This window comes from Rhipicephalus microplus, chromosome 1 (genome assembly GCF_043290135.1).
Source record: "Rhipicephalus microplus isolate Deutch F79 chromosome 1, USDA_Rmic, whole genome shotgun sequence".
Lineage (NCBI taxonomy): Eukaryota > Metazoa > Arthropoda > Arachnida > Ixodida > Ixodidae > Rhipicephalus > Rhipicephalus microplus.
Window position 1 is genome coordinate 220,570,257 of NC_134700.1, and position 19,516 is coordinate 220,589,772.

General features: G+C 44.9%; 1 protein-coding gene across 1 annotated transcript in view; it reads right to left on the reverse strand.

Moving 5' to 3' along the window:
• Positions 1–657: 657 nt before the first annotated feature.
• LOC119166953 (carbonyl reductase [NADPH] 1-like) overlaps positions 658–19,516 on the reverse strand; it is a 41,042-nt gene continuing 22,183 nt past the window's right edge. Inside the window, exons 5-8 of the mRNA XM_075891409.1 lie at positions 14,480–14,605; positions 7,334–7,475; positions 3,062–3,125; positions 658–981 (exon numbers count right to left, since the gene is read on the reverse strand). Coding sequence (XP_075747524.1) covers positions 878–981; positions 3,062–3,125; positions 7,334–7,475; positions 14,480–14,605 — 436 coding nt within the window. The 3' untranslated portion in view covers positions 658–877. The remainder of the gene's footprint in view (positions 982–3,061; positions 3,126–7,333; positions 7,476–14,479; positions 14,606–19,516) is intronic.

Genomic DNA, 19,516 nt, shown 5'->3' on the forward strand with positions numbered 1-19,516 from the left:
CTCAAGGTCACGACACTCGCGTGACATTTTTCGTTTGCCCCTCCTATCCCTCCCTGCTTAGCTTCCAGTGCTTCCGTAGGGACGAGAGAAGAGAGAATGCGATTGCAGTGTGTGACAGATCTTTGTAACTCCGCCCGTAGTGGACGGATTCTTAAAATTTTTGCGGCATTGAATTTGTGAGGTAACACGCTTTTCTAGTGAATCAATTCCATTGTTACTCAAAAAAGTGTCTCAGGGCCCCTTTAAATCCCACATATCAATCAAAAATAGAAAGAAATAAAATGGTAATAATACATAATACAATTAATTCAGACAACAGAAAATATGTTTTCAGCTCGCATACCCAATCATCACACAAGTGAAAGATCTCTTGTTCAAGAGCTGTTTGTTGAAACTGCAGCCTCTTCCTTTTATAACCGCGTATGCCATGGACGAGTGCCTTTGGCCCTTGCAAGGTACACAATGCACTTTAGGCAAAACTACTGTTGACATGGAACATGCCTATATGTGGCCCAGTGATACATGTCGATACATAGAACAGCGCTGACAGCATTCACAGAAAAGTTACTGTTTGCAACGCTTTTATCCCTACTCTAGTCCCCACAAGACAGCACTACAAACGATTAAAGTAAGGCAATAGAAAAAGCAGCTCAAACCTTCTTTCCCACAGTAAATAAAAAAAAGTTTATTTTCATAAAGATTTTCCATGATTCCTAAAGAAAGCTGCCATCCCAGCATTCATAATACAATGATGTGAGCAGGTACATTTTTCCAACTTCACTTTTGTTCAGAGGCTTGGTATTGTAGTCCAGCACTATAACATAGGTCAGCAAGTGCCCCTGTGTGAAAAATGCAAGGCCACTGGTACTTTCTGCAGTTACTCGTCCCATGGTGTCACAGTGCGGTCATTCCAGACAAACTCTCCTTTGGGTGATTTGACGTTCGGAGGCAACATAGCCAAGTATGTGGGAGCATCAGCACCTACAACAGTGCAGAAAAGGATAGGTGAAATATAGGCTGTTTTAGATCTGCTATACGCAACTAGTACACAGTTTTTACATTCAATATAAAACAACAACATGAAATGCATCTCTATCACTCTTTCAGGGACAATGATCTGTCTTTAAATAAGCCATGCTTTTCTCCATTTGCCTATTACTTAAAAAATACATAGGTAACCGTTGACACAATCAGTCATATTGTTGCCTTTGTCATCTGCTTAAATGGGGATCACAACCATTGCTTGTTATTGGGAAAATAACCAACAAAAGGTGATCTCCCTTAATGCATTACAAACATCCACGATATTGTTGCATTTGGAAACACAGAATTTTTAATCATTTTTCACTATAGTGATTGCTACTACTGAGTATTTTATGGGACAACATGTTTAATATCGATACATAAAAACTTCATTCTTGCACAACAACTGTACCACATGCTTTCATATCTGCATTTAGCCTCTCTGAAATGTACATTTCCTTCTTTTCCATATGCTCTGCAACTGGTACCAAGAAATATTAGTTTCACCCTCCTTTTCCTGGTATTCAGGGGTGGAAGCAAACTTGAGTGTTTTGGAGCAGCTCAGGGAGCAGGAATGATGCTGTTTTGGAACAGCTTTGGCACAGTAAAAGGAAAGTTTTGGAGCAAGTTCGAAGCACTAAAAGGTGTGTTTTGGAGCAACGCGCATTATTTTGGATGCAGCTTTCTAGCGTCGGACATCATCGTCAATCAAAGCTATTTCCGGTAAAAAAAAATTTCAATCATTCGCACTAAACATTCAGTACTAATGAGTTCACCAGACTTCCCACCTACAAATGTGTGTGGGTGTATGTCTGTGGTACAAAACATGCTCATAAGTCATTTAACACTCGAATTGAAACAAAAAGAAAAATATATTCAGGGTGACAAAAACAGTGAACTATTTCTTTACGTTAACGCTCCTACTGCAAGAGTTTGACTAGCCACTGCAGCGTTGCAACTGACATTACACCTAATCTGTAAAACGGAGTAGCACGCACTCTGGAAAGGGTTATAGCTAATCGTGGCGCACTTCGCTTGGCGGAAGTTTGTTATGCTCACGCTAGTTATATATAAACACACTACTCAGCTCATCTATGCTGGGTCCGTAGCGAAGTGGGGACGAGCAAATGACTCAGACAATCTGCATGCACAGTAGTGAGAGCCGCCCGACTGCGATGGCGTGGGCAGCCTAGGCGCCGCACTGCACGCAATTAACTAGGACATTATCAGAGTCCACGCGAACGCTCCGCATTTCAATGAAAATGTGAGTTGTCACTTAGTATCGCGGTAAAGAAGCGCACGAATGTATCGCGGAAAGCCGAGAGTGTCCATTCTATCGCTATTTCAGTTGCTGCGTATTCCGAATAGGCTGCCCCTCGTAATAGCTTTGAACAAAATGCTCCTTGGCATCAGCACTACGCGCTACAATACGATACTTCCGAGAGTGCCAGCCCGGTATATTTTTTGCACTTTGGCAGAATAAAGAAAAAACTTCCTCGCGGGTACTTTCAGCAACATATGCTGTGGTACTGTATCTGTTCCAAGAAATATACATTTGTGCTTGTAAGCGTGCACTGCCCTGTGCATGATCATGCCGCATTCCCGCATGGTACAAAGTAGCGAGGTTTCACTGTACTGCTACATAATTCACAGTTACGCATGCTGGTGCCACCACTATAGCAGGGATAGCACGGCGATAACTGCGATGAGACGAGCACTAGCAAACCAAAATACAACGCAATTGAACTACATTGGATATGGATGCGGCTGCGTCCTGTCCTGCGTGTAGCCAATGCTCAGTGTAGCTCGGTAGACGATAATAATCGGCTAGATTTTCGGCTCACACTTCCAATCGACAATTATCGCGGATATTGCTGCTTATGTGCAGTCTGGCACAGCAGCTCAGATTGGCACAAAATGGCGCAATTGGCACAGCACTTCTACCCCTGGGTATTAAAGAAAAAAGAAAACATAGCTCATAAGGATAAGGAAAATAAATGAATGTTAAAATAAGGAACAGCACATATGAAATGCTCACCTTGGTCGGGCGTTAAAGGCCCCTTGTGGCTTGTCATGTCAGTATCAACATAGCCTGGGTGCACCTTTATTAATGACAATGAAGCATGAGAGTTCCAATACAGTATGAATGAGATTCTGTACTTGCAAACAACACAGTACACAAGAAAATATGGCACTTGTATAATGTCTTGTAACAATTAAAAATGGCAAAAGGAGGAAGTTTTAATGACAAAAAAATATTTGGTGCATATGATGACTAAAGCACAAACTACATTGGAATATGCAAGCATCATATGGGACCCTTATCAGAAAGGACTAATCCACGAAATTGAGCAAGTGCAAAGAAGAGCGGCTAAATTAATTCTTTTAAGGCGCTCTGAACTGATCGTGTACCAGTAGTGCTTTGAGGACCAAATTTATCCACCCGCTTGAAATGCCGTGGCATAGCAAGACTAATATCCTAGTTTTCTATGAGAACTGCTTTTACTTTTACGAAATATATTTAACATTGATGCAGTGCAGCAGCTCATCCCGTGACTAGTCTGAAACCTACCAAGTGACACAAGAGAAACATTCTAATCCCCAATCTAGTGTGAGCACGTACGCGTACATTTACCCCTTGCAATACTTTTTGAGCATTGTCAGAAAACGCTGCCGATAGGTAGTAGAGGCTCCCGACAACACGCGAGCAAAATATTATAGCACAGCACGCGTCCTGGAATTCACAATAAATTATCAGTCAGCTAAAAACTGCTTTCTCTTCACTTGACAAATGGCGGAAAATGCCAAAAAATCGCACTTGAATTGACCATCTATTAGCCATTGGCTGATTTGAACATGGCGCGCTCTCTTGTTACAGAGATCGCCGCGGGAGGCCGCGACTAGTCCATGCGTGCGCGCACAATCACACCGAAAAAGTGGCGCATTCAAAGAAAAAAGAAAAAGAAAAAAGTGCTCAAGGCCACGAGGCGCATGTGACGTTTTTGTGTGGCCCTGCCATCCCTCCCTGCTTAGCTTCCAGCGCTTTCGTCGGGACGAGAGAAGAGAGAATGCAATTGCAGCATGCGACAAACCTTTGTAACTCCATTCGCACTGGACGGATTCCTGAAATTTTTGCGGCATTGAATTCGTGAGGCAATAAGCTTTTCCAGTGAATTCATTGCGTGGTTACTTGAAAAAGCGTTTCAGGGCATTTTTAAAAGACTGAAATGATTTGCCAGATACCAATATGTGCATGATTGTGAAATTGCCAAAAAATTTTAAATCAATGCTGCCAAAATTTTAAAGTGAAGCCCCACGAATGCTAGCTTTTTTTTTCTTAATAATGCAGTTTCACGTAACTGACCTGACATATTACGTTGTAGAATTTAGTATTGTGATGCATGATATTGTGACAGAGATTATGTAACATGTATGTTGTAAACAGTAGAATGAAGTATCGTAATGTAGATTTTTTCTATCAGCTATGTATTGCTGCTTTATGACTGGCATGACAGTTTTCATGTCAGATTTCATTTACTATTTATGTAAAAGTAGCGACACACCGTGATTTATAGATTTTATTTATTAGCTATACTTCATTTAAGAAGTGATGGATTTTGTGTCAGATTTGTGCCCCATCCCCACAACAGCCCAATGATCTCACAGTAGCTGCAAATAAACAATTAGATAAAAATATCTGACAATGAGTCACTAAACCATAGCCATTTCACTGAAAATACATATAATGTTTTCATTACATCTGTGTATAATGTTGCCAAATAATGTGAACACATATGACACCTTCTGTGCACGTATCTAAGCTTGCATACATTTAACTAATTTATCACATTGTGTTGGGGTAGGTGAAGAGGACATGAGAACGAAGCCAAGTTAGTGTACAGCGCAGTAGGCTACCCTCTTCAAACAAAAACATGGTTTGGATTGACGAACTGCACCCTGAGAACTCTAATGCCACGTGTTTCACTATTACCGTAAGTTCATTATTAGCAAAGAAAATCAAGGTCGAAGTTTCATTTTTAAATTTCATGCCAACATCTCTGCACACGACGTCAGAAACTTCAAAATCAATTTTTCGTATTTTCATGACATTTGCTGAAAGAAATTTTCTGAAACTTCGTATGGTGGTCTGTGGCACCCACAGATGTAATGTGCATCGTTTTTATCTATTAAAAGACCCGTAGGACCCAGTGAACACCATAATAATTTATTACATCACAGTGTCAGGTGAAGGAATTTCAGGGTGGCGTCTCCACCCTATTTTCTTCTCGTCCATTTTTTAGCTTACCAAGCACCGTCTAACGGTAAGAGAGTTGTTTTTGAGGTTGGGAAACTGTGCTTCACTATTAGACGAAAAATCATCTTTCTCTTTAGTGTCTCTTCGAAGGGGTAAGATCGAAATGCAAGACGTGCAGTGGAAGAGCTGTGTGCTTGATCCTGGCTGTACCATTGCAACTTTTGCACAGTAGATTTCACTCGTGCCTTTATCAACATACAGCCCCGTCTGCGAACACGAGCCTGTGTCCCGCCTAGAAAGCAGGTGGCTCACCCGTTATGTTTAGTTGGCCTCTGTGACTTAAAAACCACATTCAAAACAAGAAAGAAAGCAAAAGGAGGAATATTGGTTGTAGGAAGCTAAAGTTAAACTGATATACATTCCTTTATTAAGGCCAAAAATTCTGCACAGGTGAATTGTAAAACAGCCTCCTCGCTCGAGCCCTCTACACACGTGTGTGAACACTAAGCAAGTTGACCTTACACAATATTTTGTTATCAATCAAAAGATGATGAAGAAGTGGTTGGTGACTATGACACATGTGGTCCCGTTTGTCAGGACACGTTGCAGGTGTCAAAAGATGACACTTCACATGCTGTGTAATCAGACAAACCCGCATCTGTGATGAGTGAACAAAAACGATGACGACGACCAAGGTGTGGTGGTGAGCGCATGTGATTTCGTGCCAACTGTGCGCGTAATGCCTGCCAATCAGCTGATGACCTGTGGTGGCCCATAGATGTGGCATGCTACGTTTGGGCCACGTGTGAGCATTACGTGGCGAGAAGCTTCGTGGCTGGGGACGAGCAAAAGCCGCAGCAGACGGAAGACAGCGGGCCGAAGTGTCGGACGCCGGTGATTCAGGTTCCGGCCAGGGAACGCGGCCGCCCACGCTGCAGCTGTCCAACCACCAGCTGGGGCAGCATTGCCAGCACGAGTACTGCATCTCGAGGTGCGGCCTTGCCTGCTGCTCTGTTCTTTGCTGAGCGCATTGCAGATCTCGGCGAGGCATCTCCGTGATCAGCCGTTCGGCACAGCGATGGATGTGGCCTGGCTAATGGTCACGGCTGCGCCAAGCATCGCATCTAGACACAAACTGTTCGCTGGACGGGCTGACCCTTCCCTGCATGGAGCATTGTGTCTCCCATGCGGGTTGACAGCTTTCGTAGTCGGACCCATGGCGTCAAGCACCGTCGTCACCAAAGCATCTCACTTTGACATGTGGGCACTTTCATCGTGCTTTTCGCACGCCACTTGCCCTGCACCAAAGCGTCCGTCATACCATCCTTCGTACCACGAGGTTCCTGAACTTCGTTTCTTGAACTTCGGTCTATTGTTCTCACAATAGACCCATTAATTTGTCGTGTTCATGTAGATTTGTGTTCATGTACATTTGTGTGTAGTTTTCCTTCTTTCTATATTATAAGCATTGTGTGTGTTGTTACCGCGTCGTCACAGAGTCCATTTCTTTTTGCACGGCACGCACAAGCATTGACGAACTTAGTCCTTTTCATATTTTGTTCAATCAATTTCATTCAAAATTTTTTTTAAGCGTTACTTCGATTTCTGGACTATTTATCAAATTCCTGTAAAAAAAAGTGCTACCAGTTATACTATAGTGTACCAAGTAATAATAGCTTGTCATTGATGATCACTTTACCCTATTTAACCACAAAAACTACAAATCAATCTCGTTTCACTAATGAAGAGTGTTTATGCAACATTACATCTATGTGCGGGCAAAGCGCATTAGAATGCTGGAAAAAAAAATAGATTACACACTTTTGTAGGTTCATTTGTGTCAAAGAAAAAAGCAAATGAGCATGACAACATATGCGGGAAAGGGCTTAAGAAACAAAAAAAATGAGCGAGAAAAAGACACATATAGCACAACATTGTCTATGCCCTGTCCTCGTCTTTCTAGTGCACTCCCACACTTGCCATGCCCAACCAACTCACCAAATTAGACTAGAACTCACAAAACTAGAACTACAAAAAGGTAAAGCCAGTACTCACAGCATTTACAACAAGGTCTTCCCGAGGGTCTGCATCAAATTCACGCTGCTGGATGAAGCTCAGCACAGTGATGCCAACCTTGGACGCATTGTAAGCAGAGCGCCCCCAACCTTTCTCTTCATTCTTGCCTTCTTTTGCGGCCCTTTTTAGATAAGAAAAATTAGAAAATTGTCCGTGTTCATTCACACAACCGTGGAACAACTTACCGCGTCACGAAAAACATAGAGCAGATGCAACGAAGCTCTGTACAAACAAACAACGGCAGCTGCAACCGGTTGCAACGTTACGGTGGCTAGAAGGAGAGGTGCCTGCATCGCCTCAGCCGCGCCGTGTTCAGAGGGGTGCTGATATTTCATGCAGCTGCGGGGTGGTGCGTCAGTCACTACTGAGATCTGTCGTGAGCACCTGTCGGCACCCGCCGTCGCCGCGTGTTTCGCCGCTTAGGCCGGAACGGGCACAAGCTGTAAAATTGTCTGCGGTGGTGTGCCGGTTTGAACTTGTTTGGGATTGGTCCACGCTACAGTGGTTTCTAAATTGCAAGAACCCTTCTTTGCACCTTCAGCTCGCAAACTAGCGAACAAGGCATCAATCCTCACTGTTCCCGTCTACAATGAACGGCGCAAGGCACGTGATTCCTCGTGCTCGCGAGGAATCAACTGCGTTATGTGTGAGGCTCATTTAGATGAGAGATTCGTCGTTTGTATGTATACAAGCATGTCATCAATGGTGAGTCTGTGGAAGTCCCCTGTGATCGCCCTACCTGCAGACGAACGCTATTTTCACGATATTTCCTAATGTGCCTGCTTACCTCTCAAAGAAACTGCCTCATGAAAGAAAGACGGTGTTGCCTTATAAGCGAAGAAAGGTGGACTCTATCAAGAATGAACTGCACAGTGCTGAAACGAATGTTTCACAAGTTCGACTAAATGTAACGGCGGCTACGATATCTCGAAGGGTGTGATGCAAGATGACCTTCCCAGTAAGTACTGCGCAAGACACGTCACCCCAAACAACACGGACGTTGTAGCATTCTCAGTGTGTACGTCAAGTGTTGTAACTGTGGTTTGGAAAGTTACCTTTGTACTCAAGTAATGCATCAACCCTTCATTGCATGGCATATGGCACTCAATATGACTTGCAATACGGAAGAGCCATGGTTGACGGCGCCCCAGCCTACGCTGTATAGGGGTTACTTTGTAACAAGCAGATCCACGCGTGCGAGACTGTCCGTTCTGTGAATCGCACCACGCGCCAGCGAAGCGTTCGTCACTCGCTACTAGCACTACGCAGCAGCTAACATAGACCCCTAATTCGTGCTTCACAGTTAGTTACGATCTCGGCGGGTTTCAGGCCAGGGGTAAGAGAGACGAGTTTATGCCGAACACTGTTTATCAAAGTGTCAAGTGCCACTAACACAACAATATACAACGACGAATTGGCAGATTAGTTTCGCACGGCAACGTGGAAAAGGGCACAAAATGCGAAGCGCACGAGAGAAAGAGCCATAAGGTTCAACTCGCCACTCGAGGCTTTGGACTCCGGCGCTGGGACAGTGGGTCACCCACAAAGAACCGGGCGGTGCGGAAAGGGTGATGGCGGCTAAATGTCTCCCAACTCGATTGAGCTGTGTCCATCATGACTCCCTGAGTCGAAAGATGACGAGCCCCCCAACAAAGTGATGCGCGTTCCTGGGGTCTGGAAAGGAGTCTCCCCAGAAAAGGGCAAGGAGGGAAACGGGGCATCTCGGCTTCAGCCAAGGAGCAGGGCACGAAAGGCTACGAAAGCGGCACAGTGCCGCCTCTCCCGCAACCTCCTTGCCGCTGCCCGTGCAAACATAGCGTGAAGCTGAGGCGCCACTGCAGTGCACTACCCCGCAGCTGTAACACTGGCAAAAGTGAAATTGGCTTTACAAATATAAGCAGTACAAACAGTTCTCACATTAGTGAACATTTTCTGTGTCTATGCCACCATGCAGTGCTGGCGCCGCTTTGACCATGGGTAGAATGTTGCAACGCATATTGGACATGACTGTACAGGGTGTTCTTGTCAAAAGAAAGGGTGTCGACAGCATTGCTAATGTCAAGGGCCTCCCGTTCGAAATCGATGCCATAATTCCTTGCGAGGGGTTTGAGACAGAAACGGGAATACCAAGTGCACAAATAAAAATAAAACACACTCCTTGGAGGGAAGCTGAACAGCCTGACTGGTTCTTGGAGAGCCCAGAATTGAACACGACTGTTTGTGTTCAAGTAATGCTTCAAATCTTCATTTCATGTCATGTGTACAGTGGCGCTTCATACGACTTGCAACATGGAAGCGCCATGGTTGAAGGCACCCCATCCTACGCTGTAACACCGGTAAAAGTGAAATTGGTTTTACAAATATCTACAGTACAAACAGTTCTCACATTATGATAATTTTCTATGTCGATGCCGTGGGAACTATCATGGGAAATATTGCAGGTTTGTAGGCTGTTGATAAATGAGACGTACAGTAAGGGTACAAAAGCAATACAGTCAAAAGCTAACTTAACACAAAGGTAACGCGAAAAAATGCGCAGCTGCACCGACAAAAGCGCATGCAGCATTGCAAAGTTGAGCGATACCATAAGTAGGTCTGGTTTTGAGCAAAAGCTACAAAGCCTGCCAAAAAAGCAGCAGGCGTGCAGGCACGTGAACGCTTTGAAGTAGGGGTGTACGAATATCAAAATTTTCGAATACGAATACATAGCTTCAAATACGAAACGAATATTGAATAATGAAGAAGTGCAATTTTTTTCCCACCAGTAATCTTTTACTCAACCATATATTTAGGTTGGAAACAGTACAATTGTTATTATAGTCGGTTATTGCACACAAAATTTAAAAATAATGTCACCATCTGCACTTGCCAGAAAGCATAAGATTGAGCTTGTGACTGTGATGTTGGGTTAAATTCACATGATGAACAAACCTTTTGTACCTGCCTTGATGACTAGTAAGCATGAGGCCACCGGTTTGATTTTGTACAGTTAACACCCGTGTACTTAAGTCTAAGGGATTATTAAAGCAGTCTAGGTGGTCACAATTCATCCAGTTCTGGCACGAAAAACCTTGATTTTATAGTATTCTTTTTAATTTTGTCCCCTGTTCTCTTATCTGGTCAACTCACTAAGGAAAATAGGAGTACTTGGGGCTTTTTTCAACTATGCAGCAATACTCATTATCTCGCTTGCCTCCGTTGACTTTCTCTAGAACCGCGCTCGCCATTTTCTGATCAAGAATGCTGTGCTGTGCTGATCGTTGCACGGTCGTGACCGAGATGTACCGCGCACGCAGCAACAACATGAGGTAAGCGCGTGAGATAGGTGATTACTGATGTGTGATAAAAATATGCCCCAAATATGCCTTTTTGTTGACAGAGCCACAACTCCCGATGGCGAGGGCACTATTTTGCCGCATCGCGACCCCTTTCGGCGCGCTGGCTACAGACAGCAGTAAACTGACGTTAGCAAAAAAGCAAGATCGTAGCAATGGTGTAACGGAGGGTTGATTGCAGGTGACGTTGCCGCGCAAGCACGATGCCCGTACTACGGATTTTCAAAGGCTCTTTGAGGAACGCTACGCAGTAATCCGTCCATCACCTTGCATGCATCAGCATCAGTGGATGCCATTGTAACATTACCCAAAGTGCATGGCCTTTTCTATGTTTGCCATTGTGCAGAAACACACTTCAGCTCATTTGCCTGACCATATCCCCTATCATGAAATTATTTTAGAAGTATGAAGAAGGTACACATGCTGAAGTGGCGGCACAGCTGACGGGCGACTCGTTAAGCTTCGACATGTGCGCATACGTTTCTACGGTGATCCATTGGCAAAAACTGGCCTGCTATACATGAAACATGTTGCCATCATAGGTCAAGCTGAGTGCGCTTCTAGCTAGTTGCATACAGTGCATCACCTACTAAGCTCACTCCATCAGCGCCGCGCCATGTAACATATACACGTGCATTCGCCCTTGCGCAGAGATTTTTTTTCTTCATGCTCGCTCAGCATGAGACCAAGCAAAGGTGTGAAGACTATTTCGTCGAACCGATGCGGCAGTGGTGAGTTGCCTTCGTTTCCACGAGCGATATGCACTTGTGGTCTCGCGCACAAAGGCGTGGCAACAGACGACCTGGTCGGTACGCTTACGTAAACTGTAACAGTGCTAAACCGCTAAGCCACACGTACTGCTGCGCAAGCAGTACATAATAAAGATTGATTGAGATATTTATCATTGGTAGGTTTGTCGCAATAACTTGCCGCCGCATTAATTGGTAGCTGTCATCAGACTCCCATGAATTTCCATGCAAGCATCACCGCTCTTACGGTGAAGTCATAGTAATCGCTGCAAAATTTACTGTGGCTTTTATGACAAAGGCACAAAATCATAAATTTTTCACAGTGACATATGCGATTGAATAAGCTTGTGCCAATAGTGAATTTTAGGTTGGAAGTGAATAGTGATAGTGGTCGAATAGTATATATGACATATAAAGAAAAAATAGCATATTTCAAGTGATGTAAATAACTTGCGCAATATTTTTTAAAAATGAAATAGAGCCTATATGCAAATTAGTTTTTTTTAGTTAAAAAAAAAAAGTCGAAAGAACTTCGAGTATAAGCAGAATTTTACTTTCAGCAGGATACGTCATAACCCTTGAAATACGAAACATTTTAAGATTTATTATACTTAGAGCATATAAGCCGTCATAAGTAGCTTTTTAGCTTAATAAAATGAATTGATTTGAGAGTAATATTTTGACTTAAAGGGGTCGTGCGACACAATTTCAAGTAGTCATGGAATGCATTCACTAAAGAAGCTTATTTATTGCCTCATGAATTCACCGCCGCAAATATTTTTAGAATCCGTCCAGTAACGCGGAGTTGCAAAGATTTATCGCATGCTGCTAGTGCATTCCCTCTTCTCATCCCGATGAAAGCACTGGAAGCTAAGAAGGGAGGAATGGCACAGGGAAATGAAATACGTCACGCATGCTTTCTGAGCTTGTGGAGTCATTTGCCGAAAGAAGAGAGCAAATTTAACCTGCCTTTGAGAATTTACTGTGAATCGCACTCCGTTTGCTGCACTATAATATTTGACTTGCGTGTCCTCAGTAGCCTTGACTATCGATTGGCAGTGTTTTCTGACAATGCTTAAAAAGTGTTGCAAGGCCTTTTTAAAATTGAATAGGGGCTTCATGGCAGAGCGAATTTCTCCTAAATAGGTGCTCTCACGTTTCAGCACCCCTATACTGCAGTGAAACAACCTTTAGAGGTGGTACGTCCGGATTAATATGCGCCTATTTGTTCCCTGCGAATACTTCGAAATTTTCAATAACTTAAATTCGAACCGAAGTGAATTCAAATACCCTAATATTCGTTTGAATATTTGAAGCATTTGAATAATTGCGCGATCCTATAAACGAATATTCGTGAACATCGAATCTTCGAGGAATATTTAAGCTAGTTCGATTATTTAGAATTTTCTAATATGTGGTTATCAAATCAAATACGAATATATCAAATGCAATATTCGCCGAATATTCAAAACTTTCGAATATTCGCACACCCCTACAGTGAAGTATCGAAAAGGAGAAAAACAAATGGGAGGACAATAACTTAAATTCGAACAGAAGCGAATTCGAATACCGTAATATTCGTTTAAATATTCGAAGCATTCGAATGATTGCGCGATCCTACGAATGAATATTCGTGAACATCGAATCTTTGAGGTATATTCAAGCTAGTTCGATTATTTGAAATTTTCTAATATATGGTTATCGAATCGAATATGAATATTACAAATGCAATATTTGCCGAATATTTAAAACTTTCGAATATTCGCACACCCCTACTTTGAAGCATCGAAAAGGAAAAAGACAAATGGGATTACATTTCAACAAGAGTGGATGCTGATTGATTGATTGATATGTGGGGTTTAACGTCCCAAAACCACTATATGATTATGAGAGACGCCGTAGTGGAGGGCTCCGGAAATTTAGACCACCTGGGGTTCTTTAACGTGCACCCAAATCTGAGCACACGGGTCTACAACATTTCCGCCTCCATCAAAATGCAGCCGCCGCAGCCGGGATACGAACCCGCGCCCTGCGGGTAAGCAGCCGAGTACCTTAGCCACTAGACCACCGCGGCGGGGCAAGAGTGGATGCTTGAGCGCATTGTGATGCATATGTGTTCCGTTCAACTGTAAGAGTGTGTCAAAATAAATGTGCTTTTTAAAAAGCGCGCACAATTTCGGGGCGGTGCTAAGTAGGTTATACCTTTCCTCGAAGTGTGCGCGCCTTGACGTCACTCTTTGCCTAACCTGTCCCTGCTCGCCACGTGTGACACCCGCTAAACTGTCCCCTCCCTCCACCTCTCTCTGCTAGTAAAAACCGACTGCTCGCTCCGCATAACCGTTCACTGGTCAGCCGTATATGTAGGCACTGGATCGCACGTTCGGAATTCAGTCACGGGGCGTCTTTATTTGACTTTCACTTGATGAGCGCCAACGTCAACGTCCCCGCCATTGTAAGCGTTCGCGCCCACTGCTTCGCATCTACACATGGTTCCCTTTAGCGGGAGATGGCCCAATTTTTTTTTTCGAGTAAATAAATTAAACCAGGTTGTGTTAGTACAGTGTTAATGCAAACAAGAATAAACAGTCAATAGTACATCACCATATCAACGTTGTCGTGAATCGAGAAATTAAACGGTATTGATCAACAGAGCTGGCAACACCGCCGTCGTGTGGCAGTGAGCCAGTCGCACTACCCCTGCGTTCCTTTGTGCTCTCCCCGTTAGCTTTTGTTGGCCAGGTGCACCACGGAGTAACACGTACTAATATGATGTCAAACTAGTATGAGGGGTGGGGCTCTGTCCCAATGCCAGTGACGGAAACGTACTGCATCGCTGAACGTCGCCATCAACCAGTTTTTGAAAACAGCTCAGAAATCCTCTCACATGACGAAAACCGGCGCCGGGACCGTGACAGCACAGGGCATTTGACAGATGTGCGAATGATCTCTTGGTCAGCACAGCTAAGCAGAAATAATGCCATGACTGCAGGCACGAGATGAATCGGCATGCTACACCACAATATTGTGAAACAAGTACTCACTGTACAAACTCGTTCATGAGGCCACAGAGCTCCTCCAGAGTAATGTCAGGCCTGCGAAGCCTCTCCCTGATTTCTTTTCCAGGAATCCTCTTAAGCATGCCACACACGCTGCTCAAATTCACCACCCTGCAGGCACACGTACCATAACGATATGTTGCAAAGGTGAAAAGTAAAACGGATTAAAACAGACGTGTATGTACACTTTCTCACATTTCCCATCATTTGTAATAATTGGTGAGATTCGGGCTGAAGTAGAATAAATGATTGAGGACCTAGTCCCACTAGGAGGATGGCGTTGTGATAACTTACAGGAGAACATGGTAGTACTCAGCAGCAAGGCATGAGAATGAGGGCTTGTCATGGGTTGCAAGGACAGTACAAGAACATGCCTATACTATTGGCCCGTTCCAAGTGAACCCCTTTACAAGATGGAAAGAGACAACAGATATATTTCATCCACATGGTTGGCTACCTTATCTCTCCCAACAAGTGTATTATTTTTCAAACAGACACCAGATGTAAAAGACAAATGGCTGTAAAAAACAAACTGGTCTTTAATTTGAATGAACAATTTCACTTGCAACTGACGTTTTAACTCTAAATGCATGACCACAGGCTGCTAACTGCAGCTTTTCCCATTGTAAAAACAAATGGAAACAATATACCACGCGCACACACTTTTTACGTTAACTTTAGTAAGCGTAGAGCGGATCGGTCCACTATAAAACAGAGAAATTCCTGCATTGGCAATCCATTGTAGAGAAGCACTTCAACCTTACCTAGGAGAGAAGTGCAAACACACATGCCAAGCCAAGAATAACCAGAAACATGCGGAGCGCTACCCCATTAGTGCTGCTCCCAATTAAGAAGCTTTGTTCTTATAGGGTCTGTATCGGGCACATGTGCTGATTGTGCTGATCGGTGCGAATGCGCATCAGTGATGCACAGTCTGTTCGAGTGCGTTCGCCGATGCCTTTATAAGCTGAGCCCCAATAAACACCGTCATCTTTCTTGCACCGACCATGCTGCTGTCAGCGTCGTCCATCTGCTCGAGGCGCTAGCCATACATGGTGTCAGAAGCGGCCCCTTGACCCCGGAGGAAACCGACCTCGCGTCTGCTACTTCATAGATCTCCTGAAGACTCCAGAGCCATTGCGACTGTCCGGTAACGTCACGGAAAACTGGAAGCGGTTTAAGCAGAAGTTTGAATTATTTTTTCAGGCAACGGCGGCAGTGGAGCAGCCGAAAACGGAAGCATTGAAGGCAGCACTACTTCTGAGCATTGCCGGTGACGACGCGTTGGACGTCTTCAACAACTTCCAGTTTGGGCCGAACGAGGACAAGAATGATTACAGCACCGTGGTGAGCAAGTTTGATGCCTATTGCGCCGAAGTTAGCAATGAAGTGCACGAGAGATATGTATTCCGTTCGAGAAAGCAGGCGGAAGGGGAACCATTTGAAAGAGTTCTTCTTGACTGAAAAAGCAAGCAGCCCAGCGTAACATTGGCATATTGCAGGACTCGATGATAAGGGACCGCATTGTATTTGGCACGCACAATCCTAGACTACGCGAAAAAATGCTGGGGGACAACAAGTTGACGTTGCAAAAAGCGGAGGAAATATGCAGGGCAGCAGAAACGGTAGCACAGCGAAACGAAATGTGGCGTAAAAGCGAAGACAGTGTGGACACGGTCTCTAGGCGCCCGTCAACCCCAAAGGAAGGAAAACAGGCGAAAGAACAACATCGCTGTCGCCGGTGCAACCGCTGGCACAAATGAAAACAATGCCCAGCAAGAAAATGTCGATTGTGTCATAAGCCTAAACACTTCGAAAGTTGCTGTTCGTCAGCTGTAGTAAGTGAAGTTGGCAAACGACCAGAAGAGGACTTTGATATCCTCGAGGTCGCAACAGCAAGATGCGAGAGGGATTGGATGGTTAAGGCTGAAGTTAGCAACTGCGAAATAAAATTCAAAGTTGACACCGGATCACAAGCAAGCTTGTTTTCTATGTCAATTTACCGAAAACTGCACGGAGCAGGCGAGTTGAAACCGACGAACTCTGTCTTGCGGGCATATAACGGCGGTACCATATGTTGTTTTGGAACGTGTACGTACGCACGAGGTAAAACTTGGGAATGCTACAGCTATCGTTATGTTTTTCGTTGTGAAAAATGGTCGGCAGGCTTTACTCGGACTCGAAGCAAGTGAAGCTCTGGGACTAGTCAAGCGTAATGTTTGCCTCGTTGATAAGACTGCAAGGGACGAACTTCCCAAAAGATTTGAACATGTATTTGAAGGGCTTGGTTGTTTGCAACAGGCATACAGCATGGTCCTAAAACATGGAGCAGTGCCAGTCGTGTAACCAGCTCGTCGGGTTCGGGTGGCGCTGCAAGAACACTTAAAAAAGGAACTTGAAAGAATGGTACGTGCTGGCATCATTGTTAAAGTGAATGAACCAACTGACTGGGTCAGCCCATTAGTTCTGGCAAAGAAGAAAGACGGTTCGCTAAGGGTGTGCATGGACCCCAGAGCTGTCAACAAGTACATAAGGCGGCAGCACGTCTAACCAATGCCACATACTTCAGCAGTCTTGATGCGAACTCGGGCTATCACCAGATACCACTTGATGAACAAACCTCTAAGATCTGCACGTTCTCGTCCCCGTTCGGGAGGTACCGCTTCCTCCATTTGCCTTTCGGCATTTCTTCCGCACCAGAGGTATTTCAGCAAAGCATGAGTCAAGTGTTTGACGGCCTACCGGGTGTACTGGTGTACATTGACGACATCTTAGTATGGGGTTCTAGCAAGCAAGAACACGATGAGCAGTTGATAGCAGTGCTGAAAGTTGCCGAGAAAGTAGGCTTGACTTTAAACGCGCAAAAATGCAGGATAGGGGAGAAAGAAGTGAAGTTTCTCGGTGATTTCATCAGCCGAACAGGCATATTGCCTAACCCGAAACTAATCAAAAGCTTGGCGGAAATGCCGACGCCAACGTCTAAAAACGACGTCCAGCGCATGCTGGGGGTGCTTAACTACTTCGAAAAATTTGTGCCGCGGTTGTCTGAGCGAATGACGCTTTTACGCGAGCTTATCAGGTCTCGGTCAGAGTTCTAATGGACAGTGAACCACGCACGAGAGTGGAAACTATTGACGCAAGTTCTGACCACCACTTCTTTGCTTGCCAGCTTTGATCCCCAGCGAGATACCTTTGATCCCCAGCGAGATACCAACATAAGCTGCGACGCATTGAAAGACGGTGTTGACGCAGCGTTATTGCAAAGTTACAATGATGAATGGCAGCCTGTAGCGTATGCATCTCGGGTCTTAACAGTTGCGGAAAAAAACTACGCGCAAATCGAAAAGGAAGCCCTGGCGATATGTTTTGGCTGTGAGAAGTTTCACAAATTCGTGTACAGACGGACGGTGTGGATTGAAACGGACCACAAGCCGCTGGTAGCGATCGTACAAAAAGAAATCACAGACATGCCGCCGCGGGTGCAAAGGTTCTTGTTGAGATTGCTAAAATATGACTGTGTTGCAGTACATTCCCGGAAAGCAGCTTGTTCTCGCCAACATGCTGTCACGAGCAACAGCGGATCCTGGACACGACAAAGTTGACTCTGACAATGACGTCGAGGCTCATGCGGTGGGGTCCTTATGCTACATGGTGACACCGGAAACGCAGCGGCTGCTACAGTTGGAAACATCTCAAGATAGCTACCTCCAGTCTGTAATGACAAGTTTGGCAAGTGGGCAACCGGTAACAGGTGAACTCAAACCATTTTCGAAAGAACTGTCAGTCGTTAATGGAGCGATCTTTAAGGGTCCTAAAGTTGTAATACCACGGAGTATGCGTCAGTACATGCTGAAGAGGGTTCATGCTGGTCACCTTGGGCTGCATAAGTGTAAAGAGAGGGCTCGAACACTTATGTTTTGGCCTGGATTGAACGGCGACATCACAGCGCTGGTTGACAGCTGTGCAACGTGCAGAAAATATGCGTACCGACAGTTACAGGAACCGTTACTAATGCGAGTAGTGCCCAAATGTGCCTGGTACAGGGTTGGAGTTGATAGATTTTCTTATGCTGGAACGTCGTACGTCGTTGCCTACGACGCCTTTTCAAGTTTTCCCGAGGTCGAAAAGCTCAAAGACACAACCGCGGCAACCCCGATCACCGCTCTTAGCACTATGTTCGCCCAGTACGTGGTACCAGTAGAAGTTTGTACGGATAACGGACCCCAGTTTTCCAGCCACGAATTTACCAGCTTTGCCAAGAGATACGACTTTTAAGCATTTAACCTCAAGCCCCCATTACGCGCAGTCCAACGGCTTGGCGGAGAAGGGCGTGCAAGCAGTAAAACGAATCTTGAAAGAAACTATAGAGGCGAAGGAAGACTTCTTGCTGGGTCTCCTAGCCTATCAGTCAGCGCCCCTAGAAGGCGGGCTTTTCCCGGGTGAACTTCTGCAACGAAGGAGACTTCGTTCTAACCTTCCCGACTGTCACAGGGTGCCCTGGACGAATGTGACGAAGCAGCGCCAAGACAAAGCTGGCAAGCCCTTGGGAGTACTACAGAAGGGCACAACTGTCCGGCTTCAGGATGCTGCTGGCTGGTCGCAAAGGGGGAAGGTGGTCGCAGAAACTACTCCACGGTTTTACCTGGTAAAAACTCGGGATCGCCACGTGCTGCGACGAAATCGCCGACATTTCCTCAGGACAAAGGAACAGTGTAGCAGTGACAGTGATGACTATGACGAGAGTCCCACAAATATAGACTCCCATTCACCGGATCCTACCGCAGCCTCAAAATCAATTGCTCAAGCAGGTGAAGCTACATCTCCAGAACCACCCAAGGGAACAACACTACTAGCAAGCAACGATGTTTCTTCGCTGGGCATCCCGTCGCTGCCAGCTTCCAGTAAGTCGACGCGTGCCACCCGCTCCCCACAGAGACTGCATTATGACGAACACTTTAATCAAGTGCTATAAGCTGTGGCGAATGTTTCTTGTTATCCAAGTGTTTGTTTTGTTTTGTGCCA